General features: G+C 43.7%; 1 protein-coding gene across 2 annotated transcripts in view; it reads right to left on the bottom strand.

Moving 5' to 3' along the window:
* The window catches only part of STK39 (serine/threonine kinase 39), a 274586-nt gene that overhangs the window by 180931 nt on the left and 69728 nt on the right, over window positions 1-23927 (bottom strand). For both annotated transcript variants that reach the window (XM_079783234.1, XM_079783235.1), the window contains exons 3-5: window positions 16601-16709; window positions 12996-13137; window positions 11630-11685 (exon numbers count right to left, since the gene is read on the bottom strand). In XM_079783234.1, the coding sequence (XP_079639360.1) occupies window positions 11630-11685; window positions 12996-13137; window positions 16601-16709 (307 nt within the window). The remainder of the gene's footprint in view (window positions 1-11629; window positions 11686-12995; window positions 13138-16600; window positions 16710-23927) is intronic.

The raw sequence follows: 23927 nt of genomic DNA, 5'->3' as shown, positions 1-23927 counted from the left end.
AAGGGCAAGGAAGTGAGCCAAGGACTGAAAGAGACACCAGGAGATCTGACAGTGATCTGCTTTTACAATCTTCAGGATGACCTTAGCCAAGTCCCCAATTGCTCAGCCCTCAGTCACCTCTTCTGTAAGACCTATTCAGCTGAACTGACAGAGTTGCTACAAGGAGAGCACTAGGTGAGCATATTACACAGGTATCATCATTTCCCAAGCCCAACGAATGCTCTGTAGTCAACGGGGGCTCATGGCTGGCCACATCTGCAAAGACAGGCACAGGTAACTTAGATCAAATATTAATTAATGAGTCTAAATTTCCAATGCAATATTCATATATCTGCAGGGGGTCTTTTTCATACAAATCTCCACTCAACTAGCTCTACTATTAGAAGTTTCCAATACACCAGAATAACTCATCTGTACCATTTGAAGAGATAGTCCCTATGGGAGATAATTAAAATAGCACAATTCCAGTTGCCACAAGTATTTAAAGCAACAGTTTGCATCATTCCCACAGACTTTTGCAAAGGACTAGTTTGGCTTCAAAGAATCTGGAGGTTTTTAATCTGTGACAATAAAAACTTTACATCTAAAACTCCTAACACTGAAAAGTCACTAAAATATGAGGATCACACTCTAAACTCTGTTGCTCATTATTCTTTTAATCTAAAGTGACTAACTCATATGTTCAGTAATTCATTCAACAACTATTTACTGAGCCCTTTACTGTCACTTCCAGTTCTAAACATTGGGACTATAGAGTAGAGACCCTGCCTTCATGGAGGTCAACTTTAAATTAGGGTGAGGATAGGACAGAGAGCAAATACAGATAATAAACAAAATTATGAAGTATAATATACAGCAGTGGTTTTCGAACTTGAGTGTGCATCAGAATCATTAAAGGGCTCTGAAAATACACATTGTTAGGCCCTCCCTCCAGAATTTCTGATTCAGCAGATCCAGGAGTGAAAAAAGCACAAGAATTTGCATTTTTATCAAGTTTCCAAGGTGATGGTGATGCTGCTGGTCTAGAATCACACCTTGAGAACCACTAATAGATCAGGGGATAGAAAGCAAGGGTAGGGGAGCTGCAATTTACCATAGGATGGCCATGGAAGCCTCCCTGATGTGACATTTGAACCAAGAATCTGAAGGTGATGCTAAAGGGTATTCCAGAGAGAGGGAGCAGCCAGTGCAAAGGTCCTGAGGCAAAAGCATGCATGGCAAGGAGGCCAGCTTGACTGGAGTGGAATGAGGAAGAAGAAGACACAGGGAATGAGCTCAACCAGATCCTGCGGTAGGCCACCATAAGGATATTGACTTCGCTCTGAGATGGAAAGACATTAGAGGGTTTCAAGTAAAGGCATGAGATAAGCCTTTAACTTACTTAACAGCATAATTCTGGATGCCATGTAGGGAACTAAGCACAGAGGGGAAGAGCAGAAGAAGAGTACCGCTTAGGGGGTGACCCTATGAACCCAGGCAGGAGATGATGGTGGCTTGGACCAGGGTAATAGCAGGGGAGGTGCAGTGATGATGTTGACAACAGGATTTGCTGACAAACTGGACAGAACATAGGGTGTGATAGAAAGAGGAATGTCGATGATAACACACTTGTGGTCTGTTCCCTAGAAGGGTGGAGCTGCCGTTAAAAGAGGTGGGGAAGGCCGTGGGAAGGGTACTTGGCTGGGGGCCTGGGTCCCAGCGTTCTTCTGTATGGCAGCTATACAATCTGTAGAGTGAAAGGAAACTTGAGAACCCAAGGACATCATTTTACAGGAGATACATAGCTAGGAAAGAACTTGGCAGCGGGCACAGGGTACATTAGAAACCCAGGGAGCTAGACAGTGCTTGGCAACTGGTATCCTCAAGTGTACTTTATAAAATCAAATGTTAAGCCACATTCCATAGAGTATAAATACATGTTCACTTTATATCAATTTCCTAAAAATCTCTAATCTACTTACGATATCTGTAGTAACTTATAAGATGTATTAGTCAAAAGCACCTATTCCTAAATCATTCACAGTTACAATACATACTTAAGATTTATCCCCAGGACAACCTACCAAACTAGACCTAACGTGGCCCACTTAGATGCCTCAAGCAGACGCATTTCTACTTCACTTACAAATCTTTGAAATTCAATTCTATGGCCAACTTTTCATGTCTGTTTCACCTGAACCGTTACCTCCATGAGAGTAGACACAATGTCTCCTCCGTGGCTTCCCGCCCTATGGCTCAGAGGCTTGTGTCTGGAACATAGTCAGTGCTCAGTAAATACCTGTCAGCTGCCCACTTAAGATATAGCAAACCCAAACACCTAGTGTTCACCTTTTCACCAGGGAAGGAAACTTTTTCTGTTTTAACAAATGGAGGTTCTGGGAAACAGAAAAACAACAACAAAAAATACACACAAAAACACAACACACAAATAAAAAAAAACACGATCCAGCAGAGAACTGACTTGAATTTCTCTGCTCTCAGTCTAAAAGTTCTTGTTTTTCCCAGACTTTAACAGCTTGTGGTAATATATAAAATTTAATTGAATAATGACAAAGAAGGCCCTTTAAGGCAGGACAGAGGAAAGGAAGGGAGCGATGTGAGGGAGGGGGGAGGGAGAAGGAAGACTGAGGCCATCTGCCTCACATCCTCCGGGACGCTCTTCCTGGAAGCGCAGCCCGTCCCCACGCAGCTAACGGCGCACAGCTGCAGGAAACTTCCAGCAGGAAAGCAGAGCAAAGCGATGCTCCCCATTGGGCTCACCCCAGCAAGACTTCCTAAAGCTGCCGCTCAACTACTGCTAGCAGCTGTTACAGGATGGGAAGCTGCTTAAAATCTCCCCAAGTATTTCTCACCCATGGTGTGCAGCTGGGATGGAAAACAAAGTTTCCACAATCGACTGCATTCTCAGTTCCGGCTAGAGGTTTCACACATGTTACCATTTACCAAGAGCCCCAAATTCAGGGGGCCATGTTAATCTGCTGTCCTTATTTACTTAAACCAAGTGTGTGTGTGTGTGTGTGTGTGAATTTTGGCAAGTTTGTTAAACCATAATTCACATAATTACAAACTTCCTGAAACTCAAACCACATATTGTGGTTCACTAGAATGCACTTCATAGCCCCCAAAGGTTTTAATTTGCACATGTCCTCTGCTTTCTGAACGTAGCCAATGGCCCTTAACTTGTATGCTCTGCTTCACTCTTCCTTAACATTATTAATCGTTTCATCATCTGCTGGCTGAGGCAGAGCTTGCCTAAAATCAAAGCTAAAAAGTGTTTGTTAAAAAACTCTTTTCAGCCTTAAAACTATGCACTAGCATACATACAGAAATATTTTCTATTTCGCCTCCCTGTCTGTTAAGCTGGTATCTTCGGACTTGTTTGAGCTTTCAGCTGTGACTTACCTAACCACCCTCTGCCACCATCAGGCGGGCGCGTGCGCACAACCTGCCGAGACAGGCCGTCCAGCACGCCTGCCGTTCAGATCTCACTGACCAAAAGTTTGGGAGCACCTGTCCTGGGTCAGGCACTGTTGGGGTTGCCGAGATGGAGTGTTTACGGCCAAGTATATGATCTGTAGGGAAGAGGGCGACGTAGAGACCCAGGCTCACTGCCATCTAGTTGGAGTGTATAGAGGAGGGCACTTTCAAGCCACCAGGGTAAGGTGCTTGACGTAATGAAGGTGGATCTCGGAGAAGTGAGCAGAAAGCACGGGTGGAGGAGACGGGGGAACAGGCGGGGCCTCACGTGCCAATGGGGGAGACAGAGCTTTATGACATCAGTAAGTTTTTAACTTTGCACCAGGGAATTAATTGTATGGTCAGATTGGCATGGTAGATTGTTCACTCTGGTGATACTAGGGAACTCGAAGGGCTAAAGGAGGAAGAGCAAACTGATATGGCAGGAGGTGAGGTGGGGTACTTACAGCCTGGCCTCCCTAGCCGCCTCCCTTCGATGTTACAACAGCCTATATAATGAAAGGGCACCATCCTCATCTCAATAAAAAAGCAATATGAGCTAACCAGTTCTAAACGGGAATGTGTTAACTCCTTTAACCCTCTAGCACAAGCTTTTTCCCATTGCACACAAGTGGAGACTGAGTGCCGAGAGGTTAAATATCTTGGACACAGGGTTAGAAGGAGCAGTGCCAGGATGTGAACCGAAGCAGTCTGGTGTCAGAGCCCACACGCTCTTAAATCCGATGAGAAATCATCATTCCCTGATCTGGATGTCCCAGGAGCTTTCTGAGCTTTCTGACACCAACCAGAATGCATACACGGAGCCCACGGTACCTGCTTGAAGCAGCAGCCTGTCTTCCCTACAACACAGAAAATACTCTTCCCCCCGCCCCTCGTCAAAGTGTACTTCACTGGAGCCAAAGAACACAGGAGGGCAACCAAAGAAACTATCAGCTATGGGCATAACACTCCACCACCGTGCACCCCTCCCTCTGGCTCCTTGAGAAAAATATCTGAGTATTGGAAGCAAGTTAAGTCTAACTCCATGTTTTCCTGGTAGAAGTTTTAGTCATAGTGTTAGATGCAGACTGAAGCTGAAAATGTATTCAAAGGCTGACGAAGGATATAATCTCCCTCCCAGAAAACCGAGATGCTACCCCGAGTCATACCGATGTGCCTTGTCAGTGGAAAGCCTGGTGCTTCAGCTTTATCTCGTGGCCTCGGATACATTACGATAGGGGTGGTGATCAATTTCTAGAGCTCTGGCTGCCTTAGCTCAGTACCAGATTTGGTTTCTGTTAGGAAAACTGAGGATGGAAAATTCAGACTCACACACCCCTAAAAGGCAAAAGTAAGTGAAAATGAGCATGAGCTCTACCTGATATAAAGCAGTAGTTAGTATATCCTTCCAGAAAGTTCTTTAGAAAAGAAATGTGAAATCAACATCTTTACTAGTATAGTCCGTGAAGAGTGATCACCATTTCAAAGACTCCTACGATACATATATCTGCAGTGACCACCCCGAAGGTACCCGTTTATGTGACTTTCTGTTGGCTTAGAACAGCATCTCATTCATTCCGGACAAACGGGCTGAGTCACTGGCCAGACAAAGCACTAAGCTCTTCCTGACAATATGACAGAGCATCAAACTGGAAAATAAAATGCGGGGCCGTGGGAAGAGCATGACTTTCAAAGAGCCACTCCTTCTAGCACGTAGTACAGCAAAAACGATGACTCTTACCAAGGCACCCGATCCAAGCTTATTCCCAGGAAGTCACAAGACAGACAGGCTGTCCAAGCACAGAAGAAACCTAAGATGTAAAGCATTTTCTCTCAAAACCTGAGGAGACACGGCGTTTCCCAGTGCGAGGAGTGTGTGCTGTCACTGCGGTGCTTCCTTCTCCAAATGCTGCCTGCAGGGGACTGCTTCTCCTAAAGCCTTACAGATGACGCTGGGTCTCACCTTGGAGAAGGGGGGAAGGTGCTGAATGTGTTTCCCGGACCAAAACAAAACCAATTTACGCAGAGACGTGCAGGGGTTAGTGACTGCCATCCGTCTTCCGCCCAAAACTGAGGTTGTTTCAATCCAGATTTGGGATTCTCTGCCTGCAAGTCCCACAGATGTGGGTCAAGGGCTCCAGAGCCAGACTGCCCAAATTTGGAGCCTGACTCCACCACTTGTGCTACTACCTGCCCCTCTGAACCTTCGGTTTCAGTCTGTAAAATGGGTATAAGAGTAGCACTTCCCCACAGGACTGTGGTGAGGACGAATGAGTCACAAAGCGTCAGCAGGGCACCTGGCCTGGCACACAGGAAGCACTCAACCCACATCAGCTCCTGATTTTATACCCACAGTCAATGAAAACGTACGTTATTCCCACGAATTTGTACCACTGCAAACAGAACCAAGTATATTAGCCTATTCTCCCTTGTTGGCGGCATAACAAGGTGGGTGTTTTTTGTGGTTTCAACCAGGCCCTTTAATGTTCCCTTTCCTAACCAAAAGCTCTGAGAAAGGAAATATGTGTATATATAATAGAGGAAGTGATTATTTTAATAAAAATTCTGCTATTAGAATAGCAAAAATACTTTTAGCACGGGCCAGGTGGTTCAGTTAGTTAGAGCGTCATCTCGTACACCAAAAGATTTCAGGTTCAATTCCTGGTCAGGACATAAACCTAGGTTGCGGATTCAATCCCGTCAGCATAAGTACAGGAGGCAACCGATCGGTATTTCTTCTCTTTCTCTCTTTCTCTCTCTCTCTCTCTCTCTCTCTCTCTCTCTCTCTCTCTCTCTCTCTCTCCCCTCCCCCTTTCTCTCTCTAAAATCAATAAACATATCCTCGGGTGAGGATAAAAAACAATACTCTTTTAAAAGCCATGTTCATAATAATACTCTGAAGGTAAAATAAACACACATTACATTCAAAGTAATAAATGCAAACTTCTCCCCTATTTAACTTCTATTTCAAAACACAAGGCCTAAAGAGCATAAAGATGTAGAGCAGTGGTTCTCAACCTTTCTAATGCCGCGACCCTTTAATACAGTTCCTCATGTTGTGGTGACCCCCAACCATAAAATTATTTTCGTTGCTACTTCATAACTGTAATTTTGCTACTGTTATGAATCGTAATGTAAATATCTGTGTTTTCCGATGGTCTTAGGCGACCCTGCTAGTGGTTCTCAACCTGTGGGTGTGGGTCACGACCCACAGGTTGAGAACCGCTGCTGTAGAGCCTACAAATTCGTGGGAATAACGTACGTTTTCATTGACTGTGTGTATTTACATTACGTTTCATTAACAGTAGCAAAATTACAGTTATGAAGTAGCAACGAAAGTAATTTTATGGTTGGGGGTCACCACAACATGAGGAACTGTATTAAAGGGTCGCGGCATTGGAAAGGTTGAGAACCACTGATGTAGAGGGAAGAGGGCACACACAGTGTGAGTGAAAGTAATGTTCCATTTGTTCAAATATAACAGGTAGCAACACCTCTGCTGTCGCTGTGAGTCTCCACTCTCGAGGCCCCCACGTCACCCACTGGACACAGATGCCAGCAAAAGACCCACAGACGCTGGGGACAGCTTTTGTTCCGTGACCAACTGGTCAAATTTCTATAAAATGGGGATACCACCAGCACCTACCTGTTCCAAGGAGGAAACATCCCAAATGTGTGTTAAGTGATAGTCTTATTTCATAGTTAAAACAAACAAAACAAAAAATTAATTCTAAATACTCAGGTTAGAGACTATGAAGAAAATTAAATGTGAATTCTCACAAGTTCTAGCTCCAGAACTGTCAAGAGTGCAATTGAATGCCTGTTCACCCACCATTCTGCGTCTAGAGATGGCAATTTTAGTTCTTGTTATACACAGGCATGAATGAGGTCACAGACACAGAAAGGGCACCAAGGCAGGCACCAAGACAGGTACACACAGTCCTCCCCACGTGCCAGGCACCGTTCTGAGCACTTTGCATGGAGTCATTAACCCTCACAACACCCAGGTGCTGGCTCCCTGCAGAGCCCCGCAGCCCCCCAGAGCGCATGTACTGGGTTACACTCACCACCACCACCCACAGTGGGGAAAAGAACCAGGGGCCTGAGAGGGAGGGGAAGTCAGGAAATCTGAGAAAAAGAAAAAGGCACTGTGCTCCAGAAGGCCCGGGGATGGAGCTCGGGTCCTTAATCTGACAAGAACAGTGGGATGAGGTCACTGGCTGGGTACCCAGTGGGAGAACACGGCAGGGGATGACCCATCTCCATGTTCCTAAGGCAGTTCACCGATATTTTGATCCTCTTACTGAGAAATGATCATTTTATCACAAAACAGAAACAGTTAGTTGCACTTCCATAGCATCGTAGAGCAAGATGAATGAGAAGTTAACTTCTAAGTTCCCTAATTAGCAAGCATTGCCTTTGTGAAACTCATACAGCTCCTCAGAGTTGAACCTCTTACAGGACAAATCTGAGGTACCTATGACCTCCAGGCAGTGTGAGTGAGAGTCAGTGTGATCCTGTTGGTTGTAATAATAGCAGCAACAATAGCAAAAGTAGCAATAGTAGTAATAGTACTAGAAGTACCAGCAACAGCAGCAGTGGAGTAATAGCTGTTGGTATTTACCAAGTGCATATCATATGTATGCTGGCCACTGTTAAGGTCACTGGACATAAAGAGCCTCATTTGACTTCACACAAAAATGATGAGATGGGTTATATCTGTCTTTCCCTCTATGGAAACTGAGTCTTAAAGAGGTTAGGTAATCTGACCGAGGTCAGAGAGCTTGAGTGGTGACCTGGGAATTTCAGCCCAGGCAGATGATCCCCAAGCTTGTACTAAACAACTAGACGACTATGGTGCTGAACAGTTTGAAGCTTTTGTCCACAAATGTTTTCAGTTATCACTTATTTAGTTGAAATTGTTTTCTTTTAAAACTGTCCTTAGTCTGTGGAATAAGGACCATTCTTCAATCTTTACAATAAGGACAAGATTGTGTATACACACACACACACACACACACACATATGTGTGTGTATATATATATATATATATATATATATATACACACACACATATATATATATATATGTGCTGAATTGATTATCCATGGTTAAAAGATTGTATATATATATATGTGTGTGTATATATATCTGTGTGTGTGTATGTGTGTGTGTGTATATATATATATATATATATATATACAATCTTGTCCTCATTATATATATATATATTTTTTAGATATATGTATATCAAGATTGCATATATATATATGTGTGTGTGTATGTGTGTATATATATATATATATATATATGTATATATATATATATATACACAATCTTGTCCTCATTATATATATATATATTTTTTAGATATATGTATATCAAGATTGTATATATGTATGTGTGTGTGTATATACACACACACACACACACACACACACACACACACACACACACAATCTTGTCCTCATTATATATATATTTTAGAGGCCCGGTGCATGAATTCATGCATGGGTGGGGTCTGGCCAGCCTGGCCAGGGGGAGGGGGCATGGGTGGTTGGCTGGCCTGACTGCTGGTCGAACTCCTGGTCAAGGGGACAATTTGCATATTAGCCTTTTATTATATAGGAAATATACTGAGTAGCCAGATTATTATGCGTTCAGAGATCATAATAATCTGGCCACTCAGTGTGTGTGTGTGTGTGTGTGTGTGTGTGTGTGTGTGTCTATATATATATATATATATATATATATATATATATATATACACACATACATATACATACACATACATACAGACACATATATACATATACTAGAGGCCCGGTGCATGAAATTCGTGCATGGGGGGGTGTATCCCTCAGCCCAGCCTGCACCCTCTCCAATCTGGGACCCCTTGAGGGATGTCCAACTGCCGATTTAGGCCTGATCCCACCAGGCAGTCGGACATCCCTCTCACAATCCAGGACTGCTGGCTCCCAACAACTCACCTGCCTGCATGATTGCCCCTAACCGCTTCTGCCTGCCAACCTGATCACCCCCTAACCACTCCCCTGCCAAACTGATCGACACCTAATTGCTCCCCTGCCAGCCCGATTGCCCCTAACTGCCCTCCCCTGCTGGCCCGGTAACCCCTAACTGCCCTCCTTTGCCAGCCTGGTCGCCCCCAACTGCCCTCCCCTGCAGGCCTGGTCCCCCCCCAACTGCCCTCCCCTGCAGGCCTGGTTGCCCCAACTGCCCTCCCCTATAGGCCTGGTCCCCCCAAACTACCCTCCCCTGCAGGCCTGGTCCCCCCAACTGCCCTCCCCTGCAGGCCTCGTTGCCCCAACTGTCCTCCCCTGCAGGCCTGGTCCCCCCCAACTGCCCTCCCCTGCAGGCCTGGTCCCCCCCCCAACCGCCCTCCCCTGCAGGCCTGGTTGCCCCAACTGCCCTCCCCTGCAGGCCTGGTCCCCCCAAACTACCCTCCCCTGCAGGCCTGGTCCCCCCCAACTGCCCTCCCCTGCAGGCCTGGTCCCCCCCCAACTGCCCTCCCCTGCAGGCCTGGTTGCCCCAACTGCCCTCCTTTGCCAGCCTGGTCACCCCAAACTACCCTCCCCTGCAGGCCTGGTCTCCCCCAACTGCCCTCCCCTGCAGGCTATCTTGTGTCCACATGGGGGCAACCATCTTTGACCACATGGGGGTGACCATCTTGTGTGTTGGAGTGATGGTCAATTTGCATATTACTGTTTTAATAGATAGGAGATATATATATCAGTATATATGGCACTAACTTGGATGCCTCAAGAACAAAATTCAACATTAATAAGAGCCACCAAAGGAGGGAGGGAGAAGATAGATGAATCAAGAATGGCCAAAGACTGATAAAAGCCAGGTGATGGGTAAAAGAGGGGTCTTCCAATTTTCTCTCTTCTTTGGGCTATGCTTGAAAATTTGCATAATAAGAGGTTTGAACATGGTTTTTACGATAGAGAGTTCATTAAGTTTACTGACTCATTTCCTTTCATTTGTTTTACTAAGTCAGAATTTACATGGTTTAAAATTCAACATGTTATGAAAGTCATACACCAAGCAATGAGGGGTAAACAATAAATCAAAGAGATGACTCAAGGCCTATCCTTGTGTTGGGTGTGTGCTTGTTTTCTGCTGAAACTCTTGCATTTCGAATAATAACTCCAAACCCTCCAATTTGTTTAGAAACAAAACTGGGACCAAGGACTGTGATCAACTCTCATCTAATAACTAATTCATGTTAAACACACACACACACACACACACACACACACACACACACACACACACACCAGGGCTCTTTCCCTCCAACTCAAAAGAGAAGCAGATTAGGCTGATTCAACATTTGGGGCGAACTCCAACATTCTTCAATGACAGATGTTAGGTCAGCGATTCTCACCAAGGATGATGCTAGTAATATTCCTGGAGCCAGAAGGCTGAAGCCCCTTCAGTGACAGGGACAGTCCATTACAGGGAAGGACTGTCCAGCCAAAAATGCCAAAAGCACTGAGAGCCAAGAGGACTGCTGAGACAGGCCTTCATGGCCATGGGTAAAACAAGAGTCAACCTGCATCCGGCTACGTATTACCCCAGGCCACTCAGATTCCTCAAGGAGCATTAACAAAATGAGAGGTTCTGTACATAGAAGGGCTGTCTGCTGCATTCACTCGGTAGACACTTACTTGTCAGCGTGCCAAACGACGGCGGAGAATAGCCAGGCAGGTCAGATTTAAGAGCAAAGTAAGCCCTAGATTTTAAGAGCTCACAATTCTTTCTACCACGTCTTTCGAAATAAAAGATTTTAAATTAACGTGTATAATGCTTTAAACTTTCAAACTCATCAAAAAACTCTCAAAGTGCTTTTCTTGCAGTTATATAAATATCATCAGTATTCAATCTAAAAGGTAGAAAATATAATTAAAAGTAAAATTTTTCTTTATCAAAGGGCTATTATTTCTAAAATAATATTTCTAGGGTGATCTAACAAAGATTTATCAAAACAATAGGAAAACGTGTTATACCTAAGAACCAAACGTTCTATAACACAGAAGCCCAAATACATTCTTAAAACAGATTACGTGCATTTATTCATTTCTTAGGCATGATTCTATATTCCTTGAAAATATAACACTTCTGTAAACAAGATTTTCTTTATCAGCTTTACCTGCTATTTGTACTGAACCATCCTCACCCAGAAGAATATTACCAGCTTTCAAATCCCTATTAGAAAAAAAAAGAAGAAGAACCAATTGTGCAGTACCGATATTATATTGCATTAATTCACTCAGGGAGATTTTAAAGCATATCATAGAATACAGGTATTTTGGCATTATTTTATAAATACTAAAATTATATCATAGATTTCAAAAATTATAAAATACATGTGATTTTATAGTTTGTTCCTGGGGAGTGGTTAGGATGTTAGTAACAAATATTTTCTGTCAAATCCATATCCAGATTTAATTAAATCAATAGTGAGTAGACGCTTTCTTTCATGTTAGAGTTAAGATTGTCCATATATTCACAATACTATTGTTTTATCATGAATTAAAGCCCAGCCTATGTAAAGCTGTTCTATTGTTTATGATGTAATTCCAAATTAATCCCATCAGCCTCTTAAACAATTGATTTGATCAGTCTCTCCTCTGAAGAGACACTGATTATGAACATGACTTATAATCTATATATATAAAAGGCTAATATACCAAGTGTCCCCTCAGAAGCTCGACCAGGAGACCGGGAGTTCAATTGCTCACTATGTCGTGTGCTGACCACCAGGGAGCGGCGCGGAATGAAGCAAGGCCCCAGCCGGCAGCCGGAAGGCCCCAATCAACCCTGATCACCAGCCAGGTCTAGGGACCCTACCCATGCATGAATTTCGTGCACTGGGCCTCTAGTATTCTATAATATATTTCTTTACTATATAGAAGTATGCTGAATGGTCTTAATAATTTAAAAATGACAATCTATAAGTTTAGTTTCTAAAGTAACATTTTTCTAATTATTAAAGAAAGTAAATTGCTTGCTTATAGTTTGGGGTAGGGAAATTAAAATATTAGTATTACTGGTAAATGGTTATTTATTTATAACTATCCCTAAGAGCCCCAGTAACTCTAACCCATCCAAAACACTAGGCACTTATAATCTATGCTGTTTGGCTATCTAAACTGGCATTTTATATCACAAGGAAGATGAAATCAGTGCCTCCTCCTTCCCTCTCACCATCATGTCAAAAATAATGAACATATTACAATGTCTGAAACAGTCTAGCCTGTATTAGAAAGTTAGAAATGCTATCCAATTCAAATGAGCATGTTTCAAGAGCAGCATGTGAACTGATGTTTTTTCATGAGTCCACTCAGTACTCTTTATATTCTATTTTCTTTCCTAAGTATCCCCCCTCCATCTATGTAGCCTAAGTTAGAAATAGTGCCAATCCATACCTACCTGCAATATGTCTTTCCTTAATATTCTTTATTAACTAGGACTAAAGATACAGCTGAATTTGAACATCTCTGCAGAGGCCATACCTGTGAATCTGGCCGTTTCTGTGTAGATAGTCTAAGCCTTCCAAAACCTCTTTAAGAATTGTTGCTATTATTGCCTCTTCCAGAACTCCGTTCTTGTGTTCTCCTCGGTTGACGATGTATTTTATGATATCCAACATTGAACCTAAGTGGACAGGCAGAAGAATTGAAAAAACTGGGTGAACGTCTTCATTACCTTTCCAGAACGAGGTTCCCTATTTAGAAAAGTAAATGAGGACATAAAAATATGTTTTTTGTTTACAAATATCCCCAAGGCACACAAACACATGGCAACCCATGACCAGACACACTAAATACATGTTTGCGGGCTCACTTTCAGTTGAAGTAAATGAGAAGGATTCTGGGTCAGGAACCAGAAGACTATTCAGGGCCACTGCCCAGTGAACCCCTTTTTCCCTAGACATGCAATTGGTTACAGACTCAAAAGAGGGTTCAAGACATCTGAACTGAAAAAGAAAGGACCAGGAGGCCAGGAGAGAGGCAGCAGTGAGCCACCAGAGCAACCGGTACAGGTGGGAGGAGAGAAAAAGGGTGTATTACCTCCAGGCCTGCTGATCACCGGGAGATTCCTTTCTGTGACTCCAGGCAATCTTTATTTTTACTGACGTGGTACTTGACGTATTGACTTTTTATAATAAAAAAATGAATACACAGTACTCTGTTATAATAAACAGATTAGCATCCTTGGCACTGTGAATTCATGTTTCAGCACCGAGTAATTAATATTCCGAACCTCTGGGTCATTTTTAAAAACCAATATTCCCCAGGGGAGTCAACATTTCTGACGAGTTAACAAATGGCTTACCTCAGGAATTGAATTTGGCTCCAAGCTCTCAATGATTAACTCAGAGGTCTGAGTTTCCTCATCAGATGTTACTACACCAGATTAACCACCCACCCCTCATTACGAGTTGGAATGTAATAAAATATTATAGACGAAAACAAATGCACATGTCCTACCTCAGAGAGAAATGGAACATCTGTTTATTCATTGACTCTTGGATTTTTGGCTCATTCAGAATATTATACTTCCAAAACCATTTGATTTTTACCTTATAAGGACATACCATGCCAAGCATATATGCAGTTCTGGCCTGGCCTGCTGAAAGCAAGCTGAGCTTGCATCCACATCTGCCCACATTCACTTTCCCTGTGGAAATGCAAAACCTGTTCCTCTTACCCACTAAAGCCCAGGAGACTAAACTGTATTCTTTTAAAAGACAATGAAATTTTCTAGCAAGTCCTGAGGAAAGTGGACGGGGGATATTCTCAGGCTTATAAAAGGTTAATTGGGATAAAAATAAATAAAGAGAGGAAGTAAAATCCTCAGCCTGAACAGAGTATTTGGGGCTATCCAGCGTCCCAAGTTACCGTGGGTGGGCCCCTCGAGAAGAGACTAGATCCTCTCGTTGATAACGAGCCATCCTCCCGAGAACCAAGAAGCAGGCCTGACACTTGACCGCTGTGTCCGGCTCCAACAGGCTTCCTTTTGCTTCTGTCTTTCCTTTTTCATTTCACTTTTTAATTAAAAACCAAGTAGGCACTCAAGGAAACAATGGCGCACAGGATTGACAATACTAGAACAGAACCGAACTCAGAGCTGCCAGGCTCCCTACTGAGACCTCCACAGCAGCCCCAAGGCCATTACAACACATTCGTCATCTCATTTCTGGGCTTCTGCTTGATCCAAGATACTTTCTTTAAAAAAATAATAATAAAATGCCTCCCTGGTTCAGCCTTAGCTGGCAAAGGGTCTGCAGATGAAAATGGGCTGCTCTACAGCCCATGTTGTGCTGAGCCGGTTTGGGCTTCGTCCAGGCACCACAAAATGTTCTCCTTTGCTCCTTAACCACACTTCACAACTCAGGATGCTAGACAGTGTGTGGTGCCCTGGAGAGAGGACACGCTGGAGAAGTAGGGATGCTGGATGTTATGAAGGAAATAACTCGCTTTCTGTGCTTCAATTTTGGGGCCAGTAAAGTGAAGGTGATAATACGTCCAGCGTTGCTTTGAAGCCAACAGGTCCCAGTCACAAATTCCAGCACTGACAGTTACTGTGACCTTGGGCAAGCTATTTAACTCTCTGACCTTTCTGAAAACAGGGATGGTGACACCTGCCATTCAAGGATGTTGTCCACACTCCATGAAATAAGTACATCGCCTTGAACAGGATCTAGCCACGGAGTAAGTGTTCGACAAAGTTAAAGGTTATCATTATCATTCCCTATCAATTATGATGCTAAAAGGTTAAAAGGAATAAAATACGGAAGTGCAAAAGTGCCTTATCAATTATACAGTCTAGGGCTTTTATAACTTCAGTGATCTGAGGCTAGTGCGGGAAAGTGACTTTCCCTGCCCGCGTGCAAACATGTGATGAAATAGTGCCACTTCTGATCAATACCGCACGCAAATAATTTAACATGCGGACAGTCTCTCTCGTTTCAATTGAGACAACATTTACTGAGGACCCACTGGGTCTCAGATGCAACGAATTAAAAGTGCATCTGAGCCTTAGCTCAGTGGATAGAGCATCGGCCCTGGACTGAAGGGCATGTACATGGGTTGCAGGCTCAATCCCTGGCCCCGGTCAGGCCGCATGTGAGAGACAACCAATTGATGTGTCTCTCTCACATCAATGTTTCTCTCTCCCTGTCTCTCCACCTCCTTTCCACTCTCTCTAAAAAATCAATAGGAAGATATCCTTGGGTGAGAATTAACAAAACAAGCAAACAAACAAAAAAGTACATTCAACTGTGCTTTCTTCATGAATCCACAATCTAAATCTGCACTGTCCAGCACTGTAGCCACTAGCCACCTGCGTTATTTAAATATAAGCTAATTAAAACCAAACAGAAATTCAGTCCCTCAGTAGCATCAGCCAATGTCAAGTGCTCAAGAGCCACATGTAACTAGCAGACACTGGATAGCACAGCTACAGAACATTCCCATCGCCACAGCACTGAAATAATGCATTATACTGCAATGTGTTAAGGACTTGAATAATGTTAAAAAGGAAGGGTTTAGGGAAGGAAGAACTGGTTAACATTTTAGAAGAGAGTACGGGATAGCTGCAGAGAGCAGGTGAGCTTTCAGGACTTGAACACATGGAGAGGAAAGGGCAGATCTAGGGCTGAGGGGCAGCGCAGGTGAGGGCACAGAGACATCAGAGAGCAGGAAGGATTTAGGGAGTCTAACCTACGCCACGAAAATCGGGGTAGAAGGGGACACTAGAAGTTAGGCTGAATTGGACTTTATTCTCTAAGCAAGTAATAAACCATGCAAACCTTTTTAAAATTGATCTTAGAGAGAAAGGAAGGGAAAGGGAGAGAGGGTGAAACATCGATGAGAGAAACATTGATAGGCTGCCTCCCACTGGGGATCGTGCCTGCAACCTGGCCATGTGCCCTGATCATGAATAGAACCAGCAACCTCTTGGTGCATGGGACAATGCTCAACCAACTGAGCCACACTGGCCAGGGCCCATGCAAAACTTAAATATAGGTGTAAGGGGGTCAAATCTGAAATCTTAACCAATATGCAGGCTTATACAGAAGGAAAACAAGCAAACAATGACAAAATCCACTTACCTCCACTTAGTAATTTCATGACCAGCCAAAGTTCATCTTTTACCACAAAAGAGGTGTAATAGGTCACTACGTTGGGATGGCTGCACTGACTCATGGCTTGAATTTCTTTCTATAAAAAACGCAAAACATGACATAGTAGTACCATGGGGTGAAAATCGGGAAAATGCAAGTGAACCACAGTTGAGCATCTGGCTAACTTTCCTACTTACAAGCATATCTGGGGAGGGGGGCTGTGGTAGGGGGCTGCCTAAACCTTTACTTCAAAGAAGCTACATCAGACCTAACCCTCTTACTCTCATTATCAACTTGCTAGAATTAGAAAGGCTTGTATAGACCATAGACCTCTGAACCAGCCACAGGTCAGAGGAATTTCAGATCACCATATTGCCCAGACGACCCCCCACTCTGCCAGCAAAGACCCTGCCATACATGACTAAGTGCCTCCGACCTGAATGGGAGGCCTCCGCAGACAGACGAAAGGCTAGGTGAGTATTAGGAGACATGGTGGGTCGGTGCCGCCCTGAACTCTGGTGCGTGTCTTAGCTCCTCCCTCATCTAAAAGGGGACAACAAAACTGTTTCTGTTTTTCTCGGGACTGCTGTGATGGTAAGTGAGAAAACACATAAGAAAATGCCAGATTATCATTTCCCAAACTATTTTCCATGGTAAATGTTCCATCAAGGAGATAAAGGGGCAGAGGGGGACTGGTAAAGTGAAATGGGCTTGAAAAACATCAGATACTAAATGTCACTCTAAAAGAGTCACAAGGAATATTAGTGCTGTCAAAGGCTCTGAGAAGTCCTGTGCTAGATAAACTGTCCTAGCTGAATCCAGATTAACAATGTCGGAAAACAATACTTTGTGTGTCGCAGTTTAGGCAACACTGCTGTAGTTTTATAGAGAGACACAGAACAGCAAAGTTTCGAAATCATACAAATGGGAAACTTCAATAAACCATAGTTTTCAGCAATAGTCAAGTTCCTTTTGGTTTTGGGTTGTCATTTTAAGTTATTGCCAGATGATTGGTATAAAGCTTCAGCCAAATGATAACCCTCAATCAAAGGTATCAGACAAGTGTAACTCACTTTTAAGGTGCTATCGACAAGCCACAAGAAAAACCTGTTATCAAAGAAACCTCACCTATGCTACCATGTATTTATGATGAAAGAAGAGTGTATTTGTGCATCCTATTAATATTTTCAACAACACTGAGCATCTAGTTAACTTTGAGTTAATGTAAAATTACCTGACAATAACATTCCAATTTTGGCTGCAATCTTTGCATATTCAATACTAATTAATCCTCAAATTACTAAAACCCTATACGTCAGATAACTGCCAAAATACCACGACATGTAACACGTATACACACCTTATTTTATACTAGAGGCCTGGTGCATGAAAATTCATGCACTGGAGGGGGGGTCCCTCAGCCCCGCCTGCCCCCTCTCACAGTCTGAGAGCCCTCAGGGGCGGGAGGCGACCCGGTGATCAGGGGAAGGTGACGCCCCCATCACACCTCTGCTGCTGCCACTGTTGGCAGCACAAGCCTTGGCCGGCCCTGGTTACCTGAGCCTCGGGCGGCCCTGGGCAGCTGTGCAGTCACCATCCGAGGTTTGCCTGCGCCTCTGGCCAGCCCTGGGCAGCTGGGGGACTGAGGGGACTGGGGGACTCCAGAGGCAGGAGCGTGGAGCGGCCAAACCCACCTGGGGGCAGGCCCGGCCATGCCGCATGCCCGCCGCCCCGGTGGTGCTGAGGGGACTGGGCACCGCCACCTTGTGGCTGTGGGCACCGCCATCTTTGAGGGTATTGTAGTTAATTAGCATATTCCCTCCTTATTGGCTGTGGGTGCCACCATCCTGTGAGGGAGTGATGGTCAATTAGCATAGTCCCTCTTTATTAGCTAGGATGCTTACTTAAGTGCTTTTAACCATGGATAATCTCCTAAGAAAAATCACTAATTTTTCCATTTTCTTTTCATTATTTAAGAACAGTTTCCCTTCACTGTTTCCCTCTTCCATTTAACTGATCACAGGTTTTCTAAATCTGACACTTTCGATTCAGCAACTCCTGTCCTTTGAGCAAGATCTGAAACCTGAGTTCCAGTTTCCATCTGTCTCTGGTGTTAGGCTTTGATGCCATAAGATGCTTCTGAAGGAGAAATGGCATGCTGCCCGGACCATTCCTATTTCAAGTCACTAGCATCTGCTCACTGTGGGCACGGCCCACTTGGAAGGCCTGTAGTGTTAGGCAAGGTCCAGCTTAAATGGATGCCTCTGTTGTTCACAGAAATGGGAATGACGTTTCTCGAAAATATGTGTGCTCTACATTCTCACCATTTCATATTCAATGTAAATGAATGCCTTTCAAGCCTTCCAATTCTTAAATCATTAATCAAAATGCACAATAACCCACCAATACCCATATGAAAAGAAATCCTTTTGCAGTGATGCAAAGTTGGGTCAGAGTCTGGAAAAACACGTTTTTCAGTTCTTTGCATTTAGAGAGCCTGTATCATTTCCTACCCAGAGTATCAGGTTCTCTGACACGGTAGTGAACATACTGTGAAACTGTGTGTGTGTGTGTGTGTGTGTGTGTGTGTGTGTGTGTGTGTGTGTGTGTTATATGGGGGTGAGGGGGGACAGAAGGAAGAAAGGGAAAGAGAGAAACTCTTTTAATTAACCTAGGGAGAAATTCTTTTAGAAAACCTATAAATATAACAAATTCCATTCCTTCAAAATTTGGGTCTTAGAGGTGCCAGCTAAACATTTAAAGGCCCTGAGGATTGAAAAGAAAAAAACGGGCAAGGAATACAGATACGAGCCCTACTAATACAGCCCTATGGAAGATGAAAGAAGAGGTGGGGGCCTGAGAGGGGACTTCCATCAGTCTGATGAGTTATAATGTCACATTCTTCTTCTGTGCCACAGTTATAATGTCACATTCTTCTTCTGTGGCCCCTCACTGCTCCTCTTCACTGCTTGGCTGTGGAGTCCAAGTCCCCCATTCCTATACCATCCATTTCACTGTGCAGCCTGTCCATGCAGCCTGCCCTCTGCTTAAAGACATGAGGAAACTTGCCTTAGAGAAAAACACTAGTCACTCTTCCCTTTACCATGGAACCCCCATGGTAAACAATATTTCCAAAAACGGGGTAGGAAGACACTCAAGGAAATAAGAGCTAGGTGCTCTGCCTGCCTATGCAACCCTCATTTTAGTTTATATTTGAACCTTTTATGTAGTTGCCTTCTATAGAGGTACAAAATTTATATGCTAATACTTTAGCCAGGGTCTGAATGTTTCCATTCCCCCCAATTTTTTTTAACTGGCCAGGCAAATAGCTAGTCCCCTCATCAGGAAAGAATATTTTTTAGTTCATAGACAGTGATCAGCAGTAGCAGCTTCTATAGTACATCTCCAAGCAATTTTTTTTTTTTTTACTTTTTTTTAGAGAGGAAGGGAGAGGGAAAGAGAGAAGCATTGATGTGAGAGCAGAACATCATGCCTCCCGAATGGCCCTCACTGGGGATCAAGCACACAAACTGGGCATGTGGCCTGACCAGAAATCAAACTGGAAATCCTTTGGTGCATATGACGCCCAACCAACTGAGCCACAAGGGCCAGGGTCCCCCCAAATTCTTAAGTTGATAGTACTAGGAGGTAGGGGCCCTTGGAGGGTGACTGGATCATCAGGGTGAAGCCCTAATGAGTGAGATTAGTGCCCAAATAAGAGATACCCTAGGGAGCTCACTTGCCCCTTCCGCTACGGGAGGAAGCAGTGAGAAGTCTGCAGCCTGAAAGATGCCCCCAACCATGTTGGCTCGCTGACCTCAGACTTCCCAGTCTCTAGAATGGTGGGAAATCATTTTCTATTGTATATAAGCCACCAGTCCATGGCATTTTTGTTATAGCAGCCCAAATTAATTAGGGCAATTATATATATAATGTTTTTATTTATTTCAAAGAGAGGAAGGGAGAGGGAGGGAGAGAGAGATTAACATCAATCATGAGAGAGACTCTCTATCAGCTGCCTCCTGCATGCCCTGACTGGGGATCCAGCCCGTCACCCAGGTATGTGCCCCAACAGTGAATTGAACTGTTACCTCCTGGTTCATAGGTCAATGCTCAACTACTGAGCCACAATGGCCAGGCAATTTTATATCTTTTTATATTTTATATTTTGAAAAATATAAATATTTCTTGGATCAAATAGTCTTTCCACAGAACTACTTTCTCCATTTCTTTTCAAATCAGTGGTGATGGTTGCTATTTGAACCCTTTCTTGGAGACAATCTATCAGCTCAATTTCCCAGCTTTTCCCAGTGCCTTAACTTCACTCATAGGATAGGCAAAGCCATTTATTCCCAAGCACACAAGCACACTCATTTCCTCCTGTCTCTGAAAGTGACAAAAGGATTGTCCAAAGAATAAATGGATATGATTTTCAAAAACCTTTTTATCCAATTCTTCCTGTAGAATGAATGAGTGCTAATATTCTATTCTCTTAATTAGTGTACAATCCATGGAAGAAGTGTGATTTAGATGCTTTTCAAACTTGAATATGCACACAGATCACCTGGGGACCTTGTGAAAATGCAGGTTCTGATCCAGTAGGTCTGGGTTGCGGCCAGAGGTTCTACATTTCTAATAAGCATTTCCAAGTGGCAACGTGGCAGGAGGCAGGCAGAGAGGCACCTGGGTGGTGGGAATGTGAAAGAAAGGCCTGAGTAGAAGAGCAGGCCTAGCTAGTCTCACCTGCAAAAGGGGCCCGGCAGGCATGGGTCAGTGGTTGAGCATCGACCTATGGACCAGGAGGTTATGGTTTGATTCCTGGTCAGGGCACATGCCTGGGTTGTGGGCTCGATCCCCAATGTGGGGTGTGCAGGAGGGCAGCCGATTGAAGATTCTCTCTCATCATTGATGTTTATATATCTCTCTCCTTCTCCCTTCCTCTCTGAAATCAACTTTAAAATTTTTTTTTTTTAAGGAAAAAGGGGGTAGGAAGCAAAGCTGGAAGTAATGGAAACTATAGCATTAAAGTGGTTTGAATGTCACAACTACGGGAAAGAGTAAAAAAATTCAAAGGGAGAGAAAAAAACACGAGGTCAAAGTTGGAAGAACTCAAAGGACTCTCAAATCCAAGCAACACAATTGCCAAAACTATAGTCAAGGAATGTGACACAGTTGGCTCCCTTGGAAGTCTAGTGAAATAAGACTCGGACATGTCACCAAGTGCCAACCCGAGCGATGGCGCAGCACTGAATCTTCCCCAGGGCTTAAGGAGCTGGGTTTGCTCATGCAGCTTTATCTGAAACGCATCCCAAGTCCAATGTCACAAAAGTGAGAAAACTGACCTAAAACGGGGTGGTAAGTAAAGGCCTCTCCATCCGCTAAAACTGCAGTGCCGGCCACAGCAGCACCCCCTGCTGGGAGCGATGCCGCTGGAGGAGACCACGCTGTGCCAGCCCAGCCAAACTGGCCAAACCTGGGACGACACAGGCGTCTCAGGTGGGAGGCACTGGGTTTGGTGGGAGACACAAAAAACACAGAGCGCCCTACCCTGGGAGGGGAAAAAATGCCCCCCATAAAACAACAACAAAAAACTGGGAAAATGGGGGTGGGAGGACCTTTTTAAATATTTATAAGGGGTTTTCCAATACCGCTGTATGGCGTTTGCTTCTCCTGCCCTTGCCAAAACAAATTTATTTTCCTATAAAGAGCACTGTGAACAAGCAGGAACTCTAATTAGCAAGGGTGTGGCCCAGCAGGAGCCACGTAAGGCCGCAGTCTAGGATGCAGCAGGCTCTGCAGCTTGGATCTGCCACTGACCAGCTTGATAACATGGGCGGCATCTTTGAGTCTCAGTTTCCTATTCTGTCAAAGGAGCCTACTAATGCCATCTACGTAGGATTGCTGTGCTACAAGCGAAATGAGGTCTATGAAACTGGCAAAATGCCTAGCACATAACAGAAGAGTTAAAGGTAAGTCTCTCAGTGGGGCACGCACCTTTTCCTGCAGAAATGTCACAGAGTGGGCTCTGTGTGCCCTGCTGGCTCAAGGAGTGTCTTACACTGTGTGCACAGGTCACCGGGCCATGAATTTTTAGCTTTATTCCCGACTCTTCAGTGTCCCCACCCATGTTTCTCCTAGTTATCGCCTCACTTGTGTTTAATTACACCACCTGTCATACTTCACATATCCTGCTACACGGCCTCAAACCCTTGTCGAATAAGAAGTCTAAACATACACTGTGCACAGGACTCAGAACAAAGAGAAATAAAAGAGAGTTTGAAGATATAAGAATTAGGCAAAAGTTAAAGCCTAGATTCTTTTGTCCCTTAAGATCATGATATTCACACGGAAAGTAAAAGAGTTTAAATGAATTCTGAATTCAAAATATTAAACTATACTTAACCATATTAGCATATTTTCACAACTTATGTAAATTCTAAGTAAATTCTTCCCTATCTGATATTGATGGCAAAATATCCTACTCAGCCTTAGTTAAGAAATCAAACCTACGCTCCAACATTAATGTGCAGTTAAATCTAAGGAGATGCTGTATCTAACTTCATTCTAAAACAAGGTTCTCAACTTTGGCTGCACACAGAAATTGCCTAGGGAGCTTTAAAAAGTACTAATGCCTGGATCGCAGCCCCAGGGCTGCTGATGTAAATTGGTTTAGGATACAGCCTAGGAATAAAACTTTTCAAAAGCTCCAGGGTGATTCTCATGTGCAGCCGAGGTTGAGAACCCTGCTTCCTAGCTATGCACCGAGATGCATTCGTATTTCAGTGAACCGCTGAAACTTGTACCTCTAGGCACATTTTCACTCTGCAACTTAATCTAGAAAGGAAAAAATAGATATGATCTACAGATACTATTAAGTAAAATATGTATTTCCAAGTGCAAGAGATAACCAAATACATCTTTAAAATGTATTCGCACCCTCCAAGTGTTGAGAGAATTGTCTAAATGATAGTAGGGTAATCGTGTTAAAATAAAAATGTTTTGCATAGAGTTGTTCTCCAGCTTGTACTTCCATAACATCAGCATCACTATGAAGGGTAACCTAATCAATATTCATAAATAATACAATACTGCCGAAACCGGTTTGGCTCAGTGGATAGAGCATCGGTCTGCGGACTGGAAGGTCCCAGGTTCGATTCCGGTCAAGGGCATGTACATTGGTTGCGGGCACATCCCCAGTGGGGGGTGTGCAGGAGGCAGCTGGTCGATGTCTCTCTCTCATCGATGTTTCTAGCTCTCTATCCCTCTCCCTTCCTCTCTGTGAAAAATCAATAAAATATATTTTAAAAAAATAAAA

This window comes from Cnephaeus nilssonii (genome assembly GCF_951640355.1).
Source record: "Cnephaeus nilssonii genome assembly, chromosome: 10".
NCBI lineage: Eukaryota > Metazoa > Chordata > Mammalia > Chiroptera > Vespertilionidae > Cnephaeus > Cnephaeus nilssonii.
This window is presented reverse-complemented; position numbering and strand designations above follow the sequence as displayed.